This window comes from Prunus persica, chromosome G7 (assembly GCF_000346465.2).
Source record: "Prunus persica cultivar Lovell chromosome G7, Prunus_persica_NCBIv2, whole genome shotgun sequence".
NCBI classification, from domain to species: Eukaryota; Viridiplantae; Streptophyta; class Magnoliopsida; order Rosales; family Rosaceae; genus Prunus; species Prunus persica.
In genome coordinates, this window is record NC_034015.1 from 16,541,732 (window position 1) to 16,561,580 (window position 19,849).

At 38.0% G+C, this 19,849-nt stretch overlaps 5 protein-coding genes across 6 annotated transcripts; 4 read left to right on the forward strand and 1 right to left on the reverse strand.

Annotated features, from left to right (window-relative positions):
- LOC18769255 (pheophytinase, chloroplastic) lies at positions 53-2,507 on the forward strand. Its single transcript, XM_007204454.2, has 7 exons — positions 53-210; positions 305-406; positions 495-633; positions 873-1,043; positions 1,363-1,606; positions 1,856-1,947; positions 2,115-2,507. Exons 1-7 carry the CDS (start codon positions 108-110, stop codon positions 2,392-2,394), a joined length of 1,131 nt encoding a protein of 376 aa, XP_007204516.1. The 5' UTR covers positions 53-107; the 3' UTR covers positions 2,395-2,507.
- On the forward strand, positions 3,918-7,994 carry LOC18771528. Its single transcript, XM_020568661.1, has 10 exons — positions 3,918-5,315; positions 5,473-5,583; positions 6,076-6,253; positions 6,351-6,532; positions 6,632-6,768; positions 6,848-6,943; positions 7,064-7,133; positions 7,225-7,299; positions 7,372-7,417; positions 7,534-7,994. Exons 1-10 carry the CDS (start codon positions 3,921-3,923, stop codon positions 7,593-7,595), a joined length of 2,352 nt encoding a protein of 783 aa, XP_020424250.1. The 5' UTR covers positions 3,918-3,920; the 3' UTR covers positions 7,596-7,994.
- Positions 7,798-10,204, reverse strand: LOC18770057 (protein RER1B). 2 transcript variants are annotated; one of them, XM_007202583.2, is made up of 4 exons: positions 10,015-10,204; positions 9,352-9,710; positions 8,483-8,663; positions 7,798-8,361 (listed from the first exon to the last, which is right to left on the reverse strand). In XM_007202583.2, exons 2-4 carry the CDS (start codon positions 9,696-9,698, stop codon positions 8,341-8,343), a joined length of 549 nt encoding a protein of 182 aa, XP_007202645.1. In that variant the 5' UTR covers positions 9,699-9,710; positions 10,015-10,204; the 3' UTR covers positions 7,798-8,340. The 2 variants fall into 2 exon arrangements, with proteins under 2 accessions (XP_007202645.1, XP_020424252.1); XM_020568663.1 differs by lacking the exon at positions 10,015-10,204 and adding an exon at positions 9,799-9,915.
- Positions 13,092-16,682, forward strand: LOC18769691 (soluble inorganic pyrophosphatase). Its single transcript, XM_007204670.2, has 9 exons — positions 13,092-13,362; positions 14,080-14,229; positions 14,526-14,554; positions 14,894-14,959; positions 15,184-15,291; positions 15,397-15,462; positions 15,757-15,877; positions 16,080-16,161; positions 16,277-16,682. The coding sequence occupies exons 2-9, from the start codon at positions 14,100-14,102 to the stop codon at positions 16,317-16,319; spliced, it is 645 nt and encodes a 214-aa protein (XP_007204732.1). The 5' UTR covers positions 13,092-13,362; positions 14,080-14,099; the 3' UTR covers positions 16,320-16,682.
- LOC18771737 (gamma carbonic anhydrase 1, mitochondrial) lies at positions 17,239-19,490 on the forward strand. Its single transcript, XM_007204649.2, has 5 exons — positions 17,239-17,621; positions 17,805-17,948; positions 18,151-18,276; positions 18,391-18,542; positions 18,758-19,490. Exons 1-5 carry the CDS (start codon positions 17,507-17,509, stop codon positions 19,034-19,036), a joined length of 816 nt encoding a protein of 271 aa, XP_007204711.1. The 5' UTR covers positions 17,239-17,506; the 3' UTR covers positions 19,037-19,490.

Genomic DNA, 19,849 nt, shown 5'->3' on the forward strand with positions numbered 1-19,849 from the left:
TTGTGTCTGCCGCTCCTCCACAACTCGAAACGTGCACCAACCACAGAAAAAGCTCAAAACTTTACAAATTACACTCATTTTTGAGAGCCTTCACAACCATTTTTCCAATGTCTTCCTCGTGTGCCGTTCTGCCTTCAGCTAGAACAGAGCTCTTCAACCCAGTGCATGAAAGCAGGTTCATTGCCCCTACAAGACAATTTCAGTGCAACAGTAAGCTCATTGACTTTATCTTTCTATCAAATCAAGAAAAGTTTCAATTTTTTTTCTGGCTTGTGACTGATGAGTTTGTTGCTCTACTTGGAAGGAAGCAAATGTGTAATGAGCAGGAGGGGTTTTGCTTTTAGAGGAGTTGCAGCTTCAGGACTCTCAGTTGTGGGCTCTTCTTTGACTACTCAGCCTGTTGAAGGTTAATCAATCTCTTTGCTTGTTCTTTTTGTTTTTAGAACAATTCCTGCGTTTAATTTGAATTAAGTGGGAATGTTTTTTCACTATAGGTATTGAAAGACTACCGTTCAAACCAGAGGGGTACAATTTTTGGACATGGAGGGGTCACAAAATTCATTATGTGGTGCAAGGAGAAGGGCCTCCTGTTGTTCTTATCCATGGGTTTGGCGCTTCTGCATTTCACTGGAGGTTTGCTATTTTATGACCATCACCTTCTATTTTCCTCTTTGTTTCTTTTGCTTCTGTGATTAAAACCCAATTGTTGTCAACTTGTTATAAGGCCTTAAATTGCAGGGAATTGGTTTTTCTTAACACTTAAATCTCAATTGTCCATTGAATGTGTTATTAGCTACACATTTATGTTAATGGTGGCTGTAAGTGTAGTATACTTTAATGCTGATAAGTTTTTACTCTCTCCCATAATACAGGTACAATATACCAGAGTTGGCTAAAAAATACAAGGTTTATGCTATAGACTTACTGGGGTTCGGGTGGAGTGAGAAAGCACTTATTGAATACGATGCCATGGTTTGGAGGGATCAAGTCGTGGATTTCATGAAGGAGATAGTGAAAGAACCAACAGTTTTAGTTGGAAACAGGTAATCTAAACTTTATTTGGTTACATATGTTATCTTTAATAATTCATTTGTAACTAAGTTAGAAAACTTCAAAGAAACGTGAATGGGGATGATCACGACTTTTGAACCATCAAACTATGTTGTCTAAATGTACCAGCTTAAAACCTGAGTTGAGGTTTTCCTGAACTTATCCAATTAAGAACTTCACTCTGGCATCTGTTCACAAGAGGCTAATTTTCTTTGAGTTCATCATTGCAAGCTGGACAATGTGTTTATTATCATGTTTTCTTTTGAGATGGCAGTTCAACTAATGATTATATGACTCGCTGTAAATTTCCAGCCTTGGAGGTTTTACAGCTTTGGTTGCAGCAGCAGGGTTGCCTGAGCAAGTAATTGGAGTTGCGCTCCTCAATTCTGCAGGACAGTTCGGAAATCCTAATAGTGAAGCCGAGAAGTCTGAGGAGGAAACAGCCCTGCAGAGGTTCATCCTAAAGCCCCTGAAGCAAATTTTTCAGCGGGTGATACTTGGATTTTTGTTCTGGCAAGCAAAGCAACCAGCTCGAGTTGAATCCGTCTTAAAGAGTGTAAGTCTCCTTCTAGTTTTCTCCTTGAAGGCTGAGAATATATCATCCTTAGTATGTAAAACAAATGAATTAGCAAGCTTTTCTACCATTCTTGCAACTAATCTCACAGATATAAGGGCAGTTTCATCCCAATCTACAGTGTATTGCAAGTCGCCATTAACCCTCTTGCAATCATTGTAAAAGAGCCCTCCCACATGCATGATAAATATTTTGACTGTATGTTTTAAGTACTTATTTTTGCCAACGCAGGTGTATAAAAATACCTCCAATGTGGATGACTACCTGGTGGAATCCATAACAATGCCAGCAGCTGACCCAAATGCTGGAGAAGTCTATTACAGGTATATGGAGATCTGATCGTCTCTCTTTTAGTCTTTCACACAAAAGCATCTAATATAGATGCACTGAATAAGAATGATGCAGATTAATGAGATCTTGAAAATTTGGTCATGAACATTGGTGTCTAGGTCCTTCATATGTACGTTGTCTTCTTATTTGTTTTGCGCAGATTGATGACCCGGTTCATGACAAACCAGACCAAGTATACTCTAGACAATGTCTTAAGCAAGATGTCTTGCCCGCTGTTGTTGGTATGGGGTGACTTGGATCCGTGGGTTGGTCCTGCCAAGGCCAACAGAATCAAAGAGTTTTATCCAAATACAACTTTGGTAAATCTACAGGCCGGGCACTGTCCACATGATGAAGTTCCAGAGCTTGTCAATAGGGCTTTATTAGATTGGTTATCAACTTCGACATGTGAGGCTGAAGCCTCTCTCCAAACAATTTGAATACGAATTTATACTTGTAATACCAATTTAGAATTGTAAATTCATGAATCAAATTACTATTTAAGGTTATCTCTCCTTCCTTCATCTTTATGATTAGAGTTTTTGAACTTCAAGTAAGAGCTTCCTTCTTAGCTGCAACAACAGAATACTCACCCTAGGATTTGCCTCTTTGTTTTGTTTAGGGCATTGTGCAAAAGAGCTTTAAGCCACGTTTTATTGCGCCATTTTGTCTGTGAAAAGAAGCAGTTCAGCTATGAGAGTTCCAATGGCTTCCATATGTTCTGTTCATACCTAAACCACCAACAGAGCCCTTTTTACTTTAGTCACCAAACACCCAAAAAGGCATGAAAACCAGAGAAGACACGACTTCATCCATAGAATAATTAAACATAAACCCTAAACTCTTAAACATTTGTGTTTCTCCAAGAAACTTTTTAGATTTTAAAGCTCATTCGAAGAGGAGAATTCGTTTCTTTATCGTTCTTGTAATTGGCTTAGTAAAGACAGCATTGCAACACGGCCTTTGGAGATGTCTCGGGTCCATAAAGCACATAAAGAATCCCAAAATTGATCATATAATGAGGTCATATGTGCAGGATAATAGTGGTTATTATGTTATGTGCATGCCCTTATAGTTTATTAAAAAAAGATCTACATACAACAACAACAACATGCACGTTGGGTGGGTCTTTGAAATAGTTCAAATAATTTTGATAATAATAAGGTTGATCAGTCAAGCAACAAACGTAGTTGTTTGTGTAGGCGGAATCGAGCTTCAATTCATAAGCTGACGATATATGTGTTGCAAGTAATGTTATATGTACCACATTTATCGAGTATGTTGTTGATTACATCTCCAACAAAAGATGTAACTAGTTTGATAAAACCTAACAAAGGGTAGTGCCAGTGTGTTTAATTGGAGATGAACGAAATGAACCAAACGACAACTTCTGCAGACAACATGACGCGGATTTAGGAATATACGCCATTATAGCCGCCATGCAAATGCCGCGCAGTTATTCCATGCAAAGTCGCAATCTTTGCCTGTAAGCTGTAGCCCCATAACAGAGAGAAGACAAAGACTAAACCACAATGGCCAGCTTAGAAATTACAGAAAGACAAGCTTTTTTTTAAAAACATTATTTTCTGTTTCTAGCTGTAAATTTAGCAATCCCATCATATTTCATCGACATTGTTAGCATCACCAATGCCTCTCTTCTTTGTAAGCATCGCATCCGCATGGTTTTAAGCATATCTGCCTTCATAGGTTGGTTCAATAGCACTTTCCTTAGGTACCCTTTTTCTTTCTTCTTCTCATTATCTCCTTTATCATTGTATAATAATTTATGCATGTCACTCCTTAGATTCTCAGATTTTCCAATGGCCCAAACCTCATATTAATCGTGTCCTTGTGAATCAACAACTCTTTGATTTCTTGGCCTGGTTATGTTCCATCTTAGGAGCAACAGAAAATAGTGTGTAGTGTTCAAGCTGGTTTGTTTTGAGCTCTGGTGGGTGGTTCAAAAATGGAGAATAATTGGTCAAGGCATGGTAGATATTCTGTGACTCCAGTGAAGCAAAGGAGGAGTGGATATGAGCCGTCTGATGCTGAGACTGAAATCCCAGATAGTCCGTGGCATGGCGGCAATATGAGGATTAATGTTGGCTTGGAATATGAAGGGACAAAAGCAGAGCTGGATTTGGCAAGAAACATTAGCCCTTTGAAGCAGAGCAGGAGGCAGTCTTCAAGAATTGAAAATGATGGCCCTTCTCTTAGAACTAACTCTGTAGTGAGCCCCGTTCGAAGAAGAAATAGCAGCAAGTCACCCTACAAGCCAAGAAAGGATGATGGTAATGCACGAAATTCACCGTTGGCGGGTTCTGATCTTCATAGAAATATGAGCCCCTTGTCAAAATCTGAGCGCAGAAGACATGTTTCACCTTTCCAAGCTGAGAGAGGAGAGCATGATTTGAATGGTTTTGATGATGAGATTGTGGGCTCAAACAGAAAGCAACAGCATCACAGAAGGAACAGCAGAGAGGAGAAGAAACCAAACTACAGCAGGAGATCAACAACTGCTCCAAGACATAGATCACCAAGAGAAGTTGACCAACAAAACAGTTATGACCAAACACCAACTAAGGGGGAGAGAAGTAGAACACCAACCAAAGTGGAGAGAACACCATCACCATTGTCAAAAAACGTGGCTCAGAAACAAAGGCCAGTGAACTCCCAGATGAAATCGCCATCCGTTGGTGAAATCAATGAAATGCTTGCCAATGCAAAGCTTGCTAGAACTTCTCCAAATCCCATGTCCAATAACAAAGCTCCAGTTTTTGGAAGCTCAGACTCTATATCACCAGGTAACATCTTCTTTTCTAGAGAGTGCACAGTCATGGCATTGCCAAGAAAGGTCTTGACTAAAAATGGTGGTTTTGAGAGCCCGTACAGTCCCAAGAGCAAAATGGTTCCCCAGGGAGACTTTGCTGCCTCTCAACACAGAAGCAGAACAAGTGGTAGTTATGATCTTAATGGTAATGGTAGAGGGACTCCATCCCCTTATGGCTTGTCACAGATAACCACTACCACATCAAGCTCCGCCGTGAGCAGGCAGAGCAGTGGTACGCTTAGCGTTGGAAGCAGCAAGAGGAGTGATGCAAGTGGGACCACAACGGCAAGCATGAGGAAATTCACAGCCAATCGAAGGAAAAGCGAAAGTCAGGCATGGTTTTCGTGTATGAGAAAGGGTGCTTGCAAGACTAACAAATCACCTGAGCGTGGTACATTCAATGAAGCTGCATTCATTGAGAAGGCATTTGTGGTTGAGAGTCTCAGACAGTTCTGGGCTGATAAGCACCAACCCGCTTCGTTGAATGGATTCACTTGCCACAAACAAGAAGCTCAAATTCTCAAGCAACTTGTGAGTTATTTTGGGACAGAATCTTCTTAAATATATATATTTTTAGTTATACATTGTGGATCATTTGCTTTGTGTACTGCTTGTTTTTTCTAGTTCCACCTACTTTCTTATATGTTTTCCTCCTTACTTTCTTACTCATATTTTGTTGAGTTTGTAGGTGATTGATAACATCTCTCCTCATATTTTGCTCACTGGACCATCTGGTTCGGGGAAGAAGGCTCTAACAATGGCTTATCTACGAGAAACATATGGTGATTCAAGTTGGGAAGTATGCTTCTTTTCATCAGATGCAATAACCTTGAAACTTTTTTCCATGGACATTGGCTGACTTGATCTTTTCTTCTTCTTTTTTTACCTTTGTTTCTGCAGATATCTCATGATTTAAGATATTTCCAGGTTCAGGTATTCTGTACTGAAATAATGAACAAATTATCAACTCCGCGGTTTAACTTAGAATTTGCAAATGCTCATAACATCCTTAGGAAATTGATGTTTTCAATATAGTGAAGTGAAATTTTCTAATTGCTGATTGACAGAAAGAACTACAAAGGCTATTTTACTTAAGCAAAAAGCAAACTCAACTAATCCCTACCCTAACTACATGGGTTGGTTGTTAATCCCTCTATTTTACCTTCTGCCACAATATTTTGGCTCATATTACTATCAAAATAAAGGCAGAAAAACACATCAGTAAGCTGTACAGTTTTTTATTTATTTTATTTATAAATTTATGGGAGCTCACATTGTCATATGCTGACAGGAACAAAAGCCAATCCAAGTAGTGGTTCCATTGACATCCAGTGCTCACCATGTAGAGCTCAATGTACAATTGGAAGCAAATGCTAGATATGCATTAATGGGTTTGGTCAGGGAAATAAACAATGAGAATGCAATTGCTCCTGAAGTCAGCACTGTTAATTCCAAGGCAAATCATAAAGGTTCAATTCTCTAACCACATGCATAAATCCCCTCTAAACAGTTTGAACCATTCACTCAAAGTCGAAGCTAACATGGTTTCCTTATTTTTTGGTCCAGTGATAGTTCTTTACGGTGTTGACAAAGCAGCAGAGCATATTCAGCATTTGATAAAATGGATAATGGACTGTTACTCAGAAGCTTGTAAGCTCATACTCTGCTGTGAAAACGATGCAGCTGTCATCGAATCGGTGAAAAACCGGTGCAAGGTTATCAAGGTTGATGCTCCTGTAACTCATGAAGTAAGTATTACCTTGATTTTAGAGTCACCAAAATGCTTCTGTGATTATGTGTAAGTTCTGAGTTTTCTCTGTCATTACCCCCCCTTTATAACTTCCCAGATTATGGAAGTTCTTATTCAGATAGCAAGGAAGGAAGACTTCGACCTACCTATGAGCTTTGCTAATAAGATTGCTATTAAATCAAAGCAGAACTTGAGAAAAGCAATCATGGGTCTTGAAGCATGCAAAGCACACAAGTAAGAACACAATGAAAAAAAAATTATTCAAAACATTGTTGGATTATACTCTGACTTATGTGGAGCTGTACCAATGTAGCTATCCTTTTGGAGAGGATCAACCAATTCCCCTTGGATGGGAAGAGGTGCTGCTTGAACTTGCCGCTGAAATCCTAGCTGATCCATCACCTAAGAGGTAACAATTTCATTTTAGATTTTTAGGTACTCTCTCTTCACACAGTTCATCTAAGGACGTCCCGCGATATTTTCTATTTAACAATAGTTGAATTGATTTCCAAATTTGATCTTTTGTCAGATTATTTTTCATCCGGGGAAAGTTTCAAAAGCTTCTCGTTGATTTTGTGCATCCGAAACTGATTCTACTGGTATTGCATTCGTACCTCAGACTTGTTCTTCGTATCTACTTGCTCACCAAAGTATAATTGTGTGATAGAGTTTCCAATTTCCAACATGCAGAAGCTCGTGGAACAGTTCCTGAAGGGACTACATGGTAGTTCTAAAAGGGAACTTTATTATTGGCATGCTTATTATGTACGTTTATCTCCCTCGTTCCTTATTTTTGTCTTGCTGAGAAGGTGAACTAACTTATATTTGTCCTTGCAGGAAAAAAGACTCCCAGCAGGAGCGAGTGCTTTACTGAAACTAGAAGGTAAACATGTGCAAATCACCAAAATCCTTCATCCAATTTGGGCACATAATCAATAATTTGGGCAGAGACCACTCTTGTAATAGTTTACTGGTTAATCATGCACTTTTCTTTTGCAGAATTTATGGCCAAGTTCATGAGCATATACCGGAAGAGTTCCAACAATCATCAATATGCTTAGCTCTACAAGCCTCATTGAGAGTCCATCGTTTCCTTGCCCCCTATGTATAGGTCGTTATCAAGATTGTGTTACTGCAGCTAATACCGGGAAAATCAGAATGAGACGGAGATAAATGCCCCTGGAATTTTTTTCCTAGGGTCATGGTCATCATGAAGACCTAGATATAGCATAAAAAGAACCCATTCTCTTGTTTAGTCTAAAAGAAATAAAACAACAGCATACTCATTCTCAGTTTGGTCAGTAAGTATTTCTTCTGACATGAACAATGATAAGCATGTCAATTAATATCTCAGTTCGCAAGAATGAAAACACAACTAAGGCACCCATCCGAATAAGAAGCAGCTTCTCATGCTTTGAAATTGCTTACAACAAAAACATTGGGCACATGCCCCCACACGCAGAACACTATAACATAATCCGCAGTCAGCCGAGATTCCAGGTTCAATGCTGTTTCACCCCATGTCTACTTTAATCTGCCAGGTAATCTTTATCAGAAGACCAGTGTAGCTTGAACCCTCATTAGGCCTATGGAAGTGATAGATGAACTATCAGGGCATCCTGGCAAGACCTGTCATTCACTTCTAAACTAGAGAGTCTAGCCCATGTACAAATACACTAAAAGAACATTACCTTCAAAACATATTTAAGATCTCCAAACATATCTTCTTCTTTTTTTCTTTAGTCACAAGATCTACAAATCAAGCATTTTTGTTTTTAGATTTGCAGAAAAGCTGCTCCCATTCAGTTACTTCTTCCCAGTGTACCGCTGTCAAAAAACAAATGGAGATGGCATATAATTAGCTTCCATTCATAGTAAGGGATGCATGACCTACATATGAGGGCCAAGCATAAAGATGGGAAGAAAGCACTAGAATATGATTACTCACCTGCTTTCCAATATCAAATGGAACATATTTGTACTTGATCATGTGTAGGATCTGCCGTTTCATCGTGAGGACAAATAGAACAATCCAGTAGCATAACAATATTGGCCAGAAAACAGGTACATCCAGCACAGAAATGAAGGTCAACATAAATGCAACAATAAATGCCTTTGTGATGGAATACCTGAAACCATTAAACAATTTCATTTGAAAAAATTCAAAATCAATACAACATCAGTACACTAAAACCATCCAAGATTCTTAACAATTGTGCCTCCAAAGAAATTAGTAAAGACAAGACAATTCAGCTTCTTAACTGCTTTTCCTTTATGGGGTGAGCCAGTTTAGTCATGAAGTTAAGGTATTGGATGGATGCATTCTACGTCTCAAGAACATGAACCAGGTTACAGCAAGAAATCTCAAATTCATTTCTCGTTTATTATTACTAATACTCCATGGCATAAACACCCTATCAACTCAATGCATTTAATAACTCCCACAACCTGATGGCTATAAGCCATCTCAGCAAGGAGACCACCTCCAGCAGAACCATCCTTCAGTACTTAAGAACAATGTCAAAAGCCGAAACTCAAATTATTCAATGTCAAAACGGCTTCCTACAACTAAAGTAAAACCTATCAAAGCCCATTGGTAAAAAGGGAAACATATGGTTTACATACATTTCCAGTCAAGGACAAAGGGCATTATTACAAGACACTTTGAACGTTTATGACTGCTAAAATATTCACTTACACAAACAAATGCAAAGGGGGTTTTATCAAAATGAGGAGCAGACCTAACATGAGAAATTTCAGTCACTAGTCCAGATACCATTACTGCAAATATGAACCAACAGAATGAAAGAAATTTACCAGAACTTAAACTCGGGAAGGCGGCGAACAAAAGGCCTAAACTCATCAGCACCTTTTGTTGGCAATGAAGCCCCATCCAAGGCTTCAAGCTCCGGGTCCACCTTCGGTGAGAAAAAGCCTATCAAGAGATTCAAGACATAGATCCCCAGGCCATAGGAGATAACATAGAACCCTTGAACATAGTACACACGCAGAATGTAAATCATTGCCACAGCAAGGGTTCCTAGCCACCGATTAACAGTGTGAGGCGTTGACCGATCCAAATAGTACTGGAATGCTCTCGAAAAATCGCTCCTCCATTGAGCCAGCGGTGCCGCTGCTGCTCCTTCACTTCCTGGTCCCTCCATCGAAATCAGATTCTACGAAAAAAAAAAATTGCAACAACGTAGAAATTAAAAGCATGATATGAACCAAAAATGACTATTTTTTACAAATTTGGAAACTAACCTAATATAGCTACTTAGTTCGTTTGCTCAACATAACATCAATGAGAAAAGGCGTGTGAATCGATGTTACAGTTTTCTCTTTCCTTCTATCCCATTTTCTCAAGAAACAAACGGAGGGCTACAGATTACCCTTGTGCATCAATGAATTAACTGCGTTTTAAGCTAAACCAATAATAAATGAATCTGCGAGACTAAGATCAGCGAAAGAGAAAATTACCTGGTGATGACTGAGTTAGGGTTTCGAAAAGTGGACAAAACGAGGAAGATGATGAAATTACGACGGTTGCCACTCAGCGTCAGCGATTGGCTCTTGTGGTCTGTTGTTCATAAAGCTCTGGGAATGGGATAATGGGGATTTACCCGCGTCCAGCTTCGTGAGTAGGCCTAACAATGGGTCGCGTCAATCAGCCCAATTTGGCCCAATGACCAAGGGATGGGTGGCCCGGATTTATGTGATCCAAATTTGGCCAGTACAGTATAGCCGCGCGGCTATACTATCCCCTACAACCGATCGCCCAGCGTGTGTTTTCGTTAAACGATTATAGCCTAGCGTCTATACTCTGTTTCAAAAAAAAAAAAAAACCGACGCCCGTAAAGCCGGACGGCTATACTCTTTTCTATAACAAAAAAATTCCAGCGTATAGCCGTGCGGCGATACTATTTTTAATTTTAAGAAAAAAAGTACAGCCGGGCGGCTATAATCTTTTATAACAAAAATTCTAGAGTCTAGCCGTGCGGCTATACTATTTTTTAATTAAAAAAAAAAAAAAAAAAGAGGACACGCCTACTGCCTAGCGCCCAGTGTGCGTTTTTATGAAAAGAGTGTAGCCGCGCGGCTAGACTCTGTAAATATTCGGCTATACTTATTTAATATCATAATCTGAATTTCTCTTTCTTAGGTAGTTATGTTTTAATTATTATTTACTTAGTGAATAATTAGTATTTTAATATTTTAATATTTTTTATTTTTATTCAACAATATGTGAGTATTTTGTGTATAATACGTGAATTGTGTGTGTAATATTGAAACTTTTTAAAAAAAATAAATGTATTAAATATGAAAAATACATACGTGTGTACAATACAAGTATTAAAGGTGAAAATGCTAACTTCTTTATACAGGTAATAACTCTGAAAATGTAAAAACTGAAAAGGGGACAATAGACACTTGGGTAATGACCTAATAGTAATGGATAATGCTCTAAACTACTCTTATCGATAAACAAAAATTGGAGAAAAATAATTTTAAAAAAAGATCAAAGTGTCTATGTCAAGAGTATAGCCGTGTGGCGATACTATTTATAAAAAAACGACCCATATAAAAAATTCCTACATGAAATGAACTTTAAAAACACAACCAAAACTCATTTACAACATAACGAAGAGGCTTTGAACTTCCTATAATTTACAAAACTGCCATCAGGATTCTTAAAACACCCCCAACCTCAAAACCTTTAAATAAAAAAGAAGAAGGTAAATTTAGGTTTCCAAAGTCTCCTAAAAAAACCAACATTGAAAACAAAAGGGTAAAACAAGAAATTAGTATATTAAGTAAACTCTAGAATGGGACAGTTGGCAATAATAGGGTTTTTTTGATTTGTTTATATAAATTAAATGGTATAATATCTATCTAGTGCTAAAAATTGATACATAACTAAATATCTCTATAAGGAACATATAATATTTGATTTAAGAATGTACTAGCTTTGCTCTTTTTTTTAAATTTATTTATTAAATATGTAAAATAATTTTTAGAAGGAATATGTTTGAGATAATTTCAAAAAAATAAGAAGCAATGAAAAAATTATTAAAAAAAGGAAATCATATTGCACAGTAACTATTTTAAAAAAAGTACCATTCTCAATCTTATTCCCATTTATTTTTACTATTTTATCCATTATTAATTAAGTTATTTTATTTTATAAACTTAATTAACGAAGAGCATTTTTTGACATTTTGAATGTTTTACGGCTTTTTTTTATTTTGATATATATATATATAACAATTTTTTAATGATAGCATGCATATTGGCAAGTCCAGGTATTGCCAGTTGTAAGAGCAAGTCTAACAGCTAAGGCTAGACCCGGACTAGGGGGGTTTGGGCTAAAAAAATGGTTTCCATCAACAAAAGGCAGCCCGGGCAGGAGGTGGGGGCCACCAGACTGGGTTGGCCCTCGGTAGGGTTCAGCCAAAGCACGAGCCCAAGGGCTGGGTGATGGCGTCAGCCTTTCAGCTTTGAAATTTGTTTTACCGTTTTCACGTGTCGGCGTCTGGGCTCTCCGATCTGATTTTTTTCCTTCAATCCAACGGCAGCCAATTTTTGTGCAATAAAAAATTTAAAAAAATGGAAATTTTTTAAAAAAAATTACTGATTTTTTTCTCTATACCTTATTTTCATTTTCAACATTGAAGTAAATGTCTTTGTCCTTTTACTTTCATTTATTTTTATATTACTCCATTTACTTAAGTTTACAATGTAAATAAGGAAGTACCCCCTTTTGGATTCAAATAAAAATACTAGAAAATCAAATTCCCACCAAATTAAAATATAAAAAATCAGTTTTAGTGCAAAATACGATTTAGACTAAAAATGATGGCTCATTAAGTCAATATATACTTCATATTAAAATCCCATAAAATCAAGTTTTCTTATTTGATGTGTAAGGAATAAAAGCCACCAAAAATTATCTTGAGAAAATGATTATTCCGAAAAATTACTTTTCATACTTAGTCAATATTGCACCTCCGCTAAAAAAATTCTGGATCCGCTAGTGTCTATAAATACAAACCAATACTCTTCACTTTTAACACCAAATCCTCAAACTTTTTTTTCTTCTATAAATACCAACCAATACAACTAATAAAATAAAATCTTATCCGAAAATATTATCCGATATGAATAGTATTGACACGTAGGAACCTAAAAATCTTATATGAAAATATTATCCAAATTAATTGTTTAAGTAAAAAAAATTGTGAAAAAAATTAAAAAAATAAATAGTATTTGTCATAGCAAATAGCAACTGTTGAAAACACACTTTACTGGGGGCTAGGACATCTACTATTCAAATGAATAATAACTGCCCTAAGGCTCCCCTTGCCTTGACAAGGGACAAACTGTTGAAAATGCTTTAGCAAGTTTACGCAAACTTTTATCAATAGAATAATAATTTACAAAAGTTTTGTTGTTTTGCTGGAATAATTTCCAAAAGTTATCATAAGTGTTAATCGAAAAAGAAAAAGGTTAGCGTACGTGTGACACTATGATTGGCTCCCTATTTTCGTTTAGCCGCTGTAAGAGAAAAAGCTTATTTTTGCGCCAAAGTTTCTAACTTGGGAAAACATTCTCTGACGCTTACCGAAATAGTGGCCGTCCGATTGACTCCGATACGATCCAACGACTGGTATTGACTTATGACTGACCGCTGCAAGAAGTTGACAGCAGCATCTTCGTCCTTCTTCCTATAAATTAAGCCCAGAGCTGTCTCAGTCTCTTTCTCACATATACACGCAAATTCTAGAACCTATTTTTTGCTGTGCATTTCTGGTGCTTTCTAATAAGACTGTAAGTTCTTCTTATCCCTTCTTCAATGGTTTCAGAGATTTTTGGTTTCCTTTTTTGCTCTTTTTCATGGCGTAGTCTATGGATTGTGTGCTTGGTGTTCTGCTAAATAGAAAAATTAAGCGGAACCCATTTGATTAAATTCTTCCAATACTGCATCTGGATGGAAATTCTTGGTTATCTGTTTGATTTGCTTTGATTGGGTTTGTTGCGTTTGTATTTGAAATCTTAATCGTTTGCATTCTCTGGGTCTGTTTTGAGTATGCTATGCATGAAGATTTCAATTTTGTGGTTCTTTGATATTGTTGAATCAGTGTTCATTTTCGTTTTGTCTTGATTCTATCTCTTTCATTGCTGAGGTTTTCTGAGGTGTTAATCTATTACATGCAATCAGTATAGCATTGGGGATTGTTATATCTATTTGTGTTGTGAATTATACAATTTGACGTGGTTTCTGAGACTTCCAATATTTTGAGTGAAAATCTAGCAGTCTTTTCTTGTTCTTGTTTTTCATATTTTGTATTTTGTCCCTTGATCACTTTGTTAATAACAGAAATACACTATGCCATGATTTCCTGCCCTCTTAAGTCCTTATTAGTCCTCTGCCATGATTTTTACTCACTGAAATTCACTATGCATGTGTAATTACTCAATGGGTAAAATATGATTTATTCAAGAAGATTGTGTGGTAAGGTTTCTTTTTGTTTTCTTTTTTCCAAGGCTTTCTGTAAGGGTTGAATATGGCTAACAGTGGTGGAGAAGGGAGTGGAAAGAATTCAGGATTTCCTCATGTTGTCCTCAATGAAAGGATCCTTTCTTCAATGTCACGGAGATCGGTTGCTGCTCATCCCTGGCATGACTTAGAGATTGGTACAATTTCTTTGGGCTTTTAAACTTTCATTCTCGACTCTCTCCTCTCTTTTTGATTGGCTGGGCTTTTCCTTTACCCTGAAAAATTAGAGACCCTAGGGCTTTATATATATAGAGAATTTGGTTTTTCCTGTTACAACACGGAGAGAGTGATGAGCATTATTATAAGTAGTGTTTTGTGCATATGTGTGTGTGAGCGGTTGAGAGAAGCTTAGATTTTCTTGTGTGTGAGGCTGTTGTTAAAGAGTTCCATGCATGAGTTGAGAGAGAGACTCACATGTTTTTCATCTGTGCAGGACCTGGTGCGCCAGCAGTATTCAACGCTGTAAGTGATTATTTGTATTAGTATTTGTTGTTCCTTTTGATAAATTTCATCATGCATAATGGTCTCTTCATTTGGGGGATTATGTTGATAGTCTGTACATGAATGTGGTTGAGGAGATTTAAAACCATTTAGAATAAAGTTGTGTGATTCCTTGCATATCGTTGTGGTGGATGAGATTTAAACCATTTAGAATAAGGTTTGTGTGAAGCTTCTCTTAGTGGATGATGAATTCCATAATCGTCCTCAGTTATTTAAAGATAAAAAAAAGAATTATATATTCTATCTCAAGATTCTGTAACAACAGTTATGTACTAATCCAAATGTGAATTTCTGTGGCAGGTTGTTGAAATTAGCAAAGGCAGCAAGGTTAAGTACGAGCTCGACAAGACAACTGGCCTCATTAAAGTGAGACTCTTCTTCTTCTTCTTTCCTAGATGACAAGCTGTTGCCTCTGTCATAAATATTGAACCATGTTTATTCAATTACGGTTAGAAAATTTCGAAAAAGTTCTACATCATTACCCTTGTTTGATTTACATTATTATTGTCATGGTTGCTAAGGTATTGACATCTAATATGAAATTTATGCCTCTCATGGAGGACACTAATGCATAAGGATCTTTAATGTAGGTTGATCGTGTTCTTTACTCATCAGTTGTTTATCCACACAACTATGGTTTCATTCCCCGAACCATCTGTGAGGATAGTGATCCTATGGATGTACTGGTGCTGATGCAGGTAAAGTCATTTCGACACATAATTCTTTCCACAATGAAATGAATCTGATTTTGGTGCGTTCAGTTGAACTTGTTAAATACAATCTTGGATTTTTCACCCATATAGGAGCCCGTCTTACCTGGTTCTTTTCTTCGTGCTCGTGCTATTGGATTAATGCCCATGATTGATCAAGTAAGTGTTTATGTTTTTTCTGTCTCATGCTATCTTATTTGACTCGAACATCAGCTCCACAATTATTGAACCTTTGGGAATAGATATTATTACTCTTCAGCGGAGCTAGGGATTTGATCTAGGACAATAAAAATGAAGCTTTTAATGTAATAAAGGAAGGAAATTTGGTTTCATTTCACTGTAGTTTTTCACTAGCTTCCATCAAATTCACTCTCTCTCTCTCTCTCTCATTGAGATCTGATTCCGTACATCCAGAAGTGGGTGTAGCTATCGATAACATGAGTTCTATTGCAGGGTGAAAAGGATGACAAAATTATTGCAGTATGTGCTGATGACCCTGAGTTCCGCCACACCAAGGACATCAAGGATCTTCCTCCCCATCGCCTTGCAGAAATTCGTCGATTCTTTGAGGACTGTATCCTATTATCTCATGCTTGCTATCTTTACTTTGGTTAGCAGTATTCAAAAAAATCTCATCCCATTGCATTGAAACTGGTTGCACTCCTACTAATAAAAATCACCTGATATCTATTTGCATGATTTCAACCATCCATTAAATTTGTGGCAGACAATATGTACTGGTTCTTCTGTATGTTCTTAACTCAGTGTTATGATAGACAAGAAGAATGAGAACAAGGAAGTGGCTGTCGAAGACTTTCTACCTGCTGAGGCTGCCATCGATGCCATCAAATACTCCATGTGAGAAAAAAAAAAAATTTATTTCCTCTCTGTTCACAGCCACCTATGATAATTGCAAAGGGAATTTAAATATTTCATTTCTACGCTTTTCTTAAAAGGGTGCCATGTGTTGCAGGGACCTGTATGCATCTTACATTGTGGAAAGCTTGAGGCAGTAACTAACCTGGTGGCTAATTAGTGAAATGGCTGAAACCATTTAGTAATGTAGTAAGGCTTAAAGACTTCTTGCAGAATGCCTCTATATACAAGTTCAAATTCCTCAACTACCAAACCATTTCTCTGGATTTGAATGGAGATGTTATGCTGTACTTTTGATCATATCTCTTCTAAAGACTTGTATGTGTTGAATGCTGTTTGGAGTAGTTTCCGAGTATTGGCTTCCTCGGTAGCGAGGAGAATGTACTATCGAAATGGTACAAATAATTTCTTCCATTTTCGATGCAAATGTTGTCTTTCCAATAGTGTTTGGCTTCCTGGAAAACATATTATGCTCAATGAATCTAGATTGGGATTTGCATAACTCAAATAACCTTTATTGGCACTGTTCTCAGATGCATTTTAAGTTTTCTAATTGAAATAGGTGAAATTATTGAACCTTCTTGACTTGTTATGTCCTACATAGAATTCCATTCCACTTCACTCGTTAAGCTTCAAACCTTCAATTATTAACGAGAAAAAAAAATATATAAAAATGCTTCATTGACTGGGGACTTCTTTTTTACCCGAAACAAACAAGGGTCATCTTCAAAACTATCTCTACTTCAGCGTCCTAAATAAAATCAGGGACACACCTAACCAAACTTCAGCGTTCTAAATAAAATCAGGGACACACCTAACCAAACGAAAGAAAAAGGAAATATTTATCTCGTTTTTGAGTGAAAGTATTATCAGCTGACGTAGTGATACAGTACCAATCTATAATTTCTCCCATATCCACGCCCCAAATCACCCATACCCCACATTTGTCACCTGCAGTTAAATGAGTGACACGTGGTGTAAAGTGAGAGATCAAATTAAGAAACTGTAGGCAGAGCCGTAGACAATAACAATGACCAAAACAAGGACTGAGGTGAACTAGGTGAGGTACTAAACGGCGCACTTTGGTTCGGTACCATTCTTTCCTTCTTTGGATAGTGAGTGAGCGCGAGTCGAGCTACCTCCTTTGTTGGCCAACATTTCCATTCCATTTGTCAGCAGCGACAGCGAGCGCTCTCGTCCTCATCGATGCTTTTGCTTCAACGCCCACAGCTGAGAGCCTGAGACTGAGCCCAAACACACGCCTCCACTTACATCTCAGCCCCCTAAACCCTCACACTCCTCACAAAATCTCCAATCTCTGACGAAGATGGGGACCCTGGGCAGAGCAATCTACACCGTCGGATTCTGGATCCGCGAGACCGGCCAGGCCATTGATCGCCTCGGTTCCCGACTCCAGGGCAATTACTACTTCCAAGAGCAGCGTACGCCTCCCAATCCTTCTCCTTGAACTCAATTCCTCCAAACCCTAACCTGCACTGTCACGCACAAATGCACACGAAAATGCACAATCTTGATTCTGTTGCTTTTGTTTCTCGAATCGAATTTTGAGATCTAAGAGGGGTTGGGTTTGCGTGATTTGTTTTTTGGTGTGATTGCTTGTTCAGTGTCTCGGCATCGGACGCTGATGAACGTGTTTGACAAAGCTCCGGTGGTTGATAAGGACGCGTTTGTGGCGCCCAGTGCGTCCATCGTAGGCCAAGTTCAGGTGGGACGAGGTTCCTCCATTTGGTACGGTTGTGTTTTGAGAGGTAAAACCATTTCTACGAATTTGATCATTTACTTTATATTATTTTTGTTAGCATTTTCTTTTAGAAAATTTTACTCCTTGAAAAGCAGGCCAAGTTTGATGTTAGAATCTAATTGTGAAAAAAAGTAGGCCAATTCGGTGTTATGATTAAAGCATAATCATGTATTTGTTGTATTTCTCTGATTGTGGTTCCTGGTGTGAAGGTGATGTTAACAGCATCAGCATTGGGTCTGGGACCAACATACAAGATAATTCCCTTGTTCATGTAGCAAAGTCTAACTTGAGTGGCAAGGTTTTGCCCACTGTAATTGGAGATAATGTCACTGTAGGTGGGTTACATTTCGTCTCGTGTTTCCGAAAAATTTAGCTTTGCCTTTATGCTGATTGGGGTTTATGTTAAGGGTCTAACTTCCGTGTTATGGTTTTCAATTTGAACTATACAGGTCACAGTGCTGTCTTGCATGGATGTACTGTAGAGGATGAGGCATTTGTTGGCATGGCTGCAACCTTGCTTGATGGGGTTTATGTTGAGAAACATGCCATGGTTGCTGCTGGAGCCCTTGTAAGGCAGAATACAAGGATTCCCTGTGGAGAGGTTTGTCAAAGCTCCCCTTTTTTGCCTGGAATTTGACTAGTCAATCGAGTTAGACTGTTAGTACAAAGTTCGCATAGGAAGCATCCAAGTGACTCAGTGAGCTGACATCCTTTAAATGAATGCAGCCTTTTGTGTTTTTGTTTTTTGGTTTATCCTACATTCACGACAGACTAGAGAATTTTAAAAGTGATTTGTTACTGATTGTTAAATAACAGGTATGGGGAGGGAATCCAGCAAAGTTCCTGAGGAAGCTGACAGAAGAAGAGATGGCCTTCATCTCCCAGTCAGCCATAAATTATTCCAACTTGGCTCAGGCTCATGCAGCTGAAAATGCAAAGAGCCTTGATGAGATAGAGTTTGAGAAGGTGCTGCGAAAGAAGTTTGCACGCCGTGATGAGGAATATGACTCTATGTTGGGTATTGTTCGTGAAACGCCAGCGGAGATTACTCTTCCTGACAACGTACTGCCAGGCAAAGTACCGAAGACTGCTTAAAAGTGTGCCTATGATTGATGTTGGTAAATGAATGGTACTCTCGGGATTTAGTGTAAGTGAGTATTTTGTTTATGTGCGGATTTAAGGCAAATGGCTGCTTTACATTTCCAATAATTTTGGGGGCCATCTGAAGTGTGAAGCTCAAACATGGAGTACATCTCTGGCTGGCATATGGCTCTACTTAATTTTCTGATTGATCAGCAACTTCATTTTCTATTTTCGAGGAGGAAAAACAAAAACTGCTATAATAGAACATATGTTTGGATGTTTTCAAAGCATCCTGGAAGGTCTCTTAGATTTGTAGTTTTAGAGCTTTATTGCTTTGCATATGTTTTATGAAATAAAGAAACTGAAATCAGGCATCGAAGCCTGCAAATACTTATGGTGTAGCTTTGATTAATTGTACTTTTGTTCTCAACCATTGAAACGAACAGAGGCTTAGGCCAAACGACCATCTCTTTTTTGGTTCCCTTCCCCTTATTTGCATCTGCCTGGCCTGGCCGGAAGGAAGTGGCCTTCAGAAGTTCGGAAAAAGAGCACATAATGTTTTCTACTTCTGGTAATCGAAAGAGAGTTTGCCGCTGATCGAGCTTGCATTTTTAACTCAGTCTAAGCTGAATGCCAAACCATTACATTAGTGAGTCATTTGCACTAACTCATATTATTTTGGTAAATACCATGAGGTGTTCTCACACGGAAAGGCTGGAATTAATCTCCGCTCGGGGTTCGGCTTGACCTTGATCACAAAGTGCTTCTAACGGGTTTTGAACTCCTGTTATTGAGGCACTAGGTAGCTCGCCAACTAGAGGTATC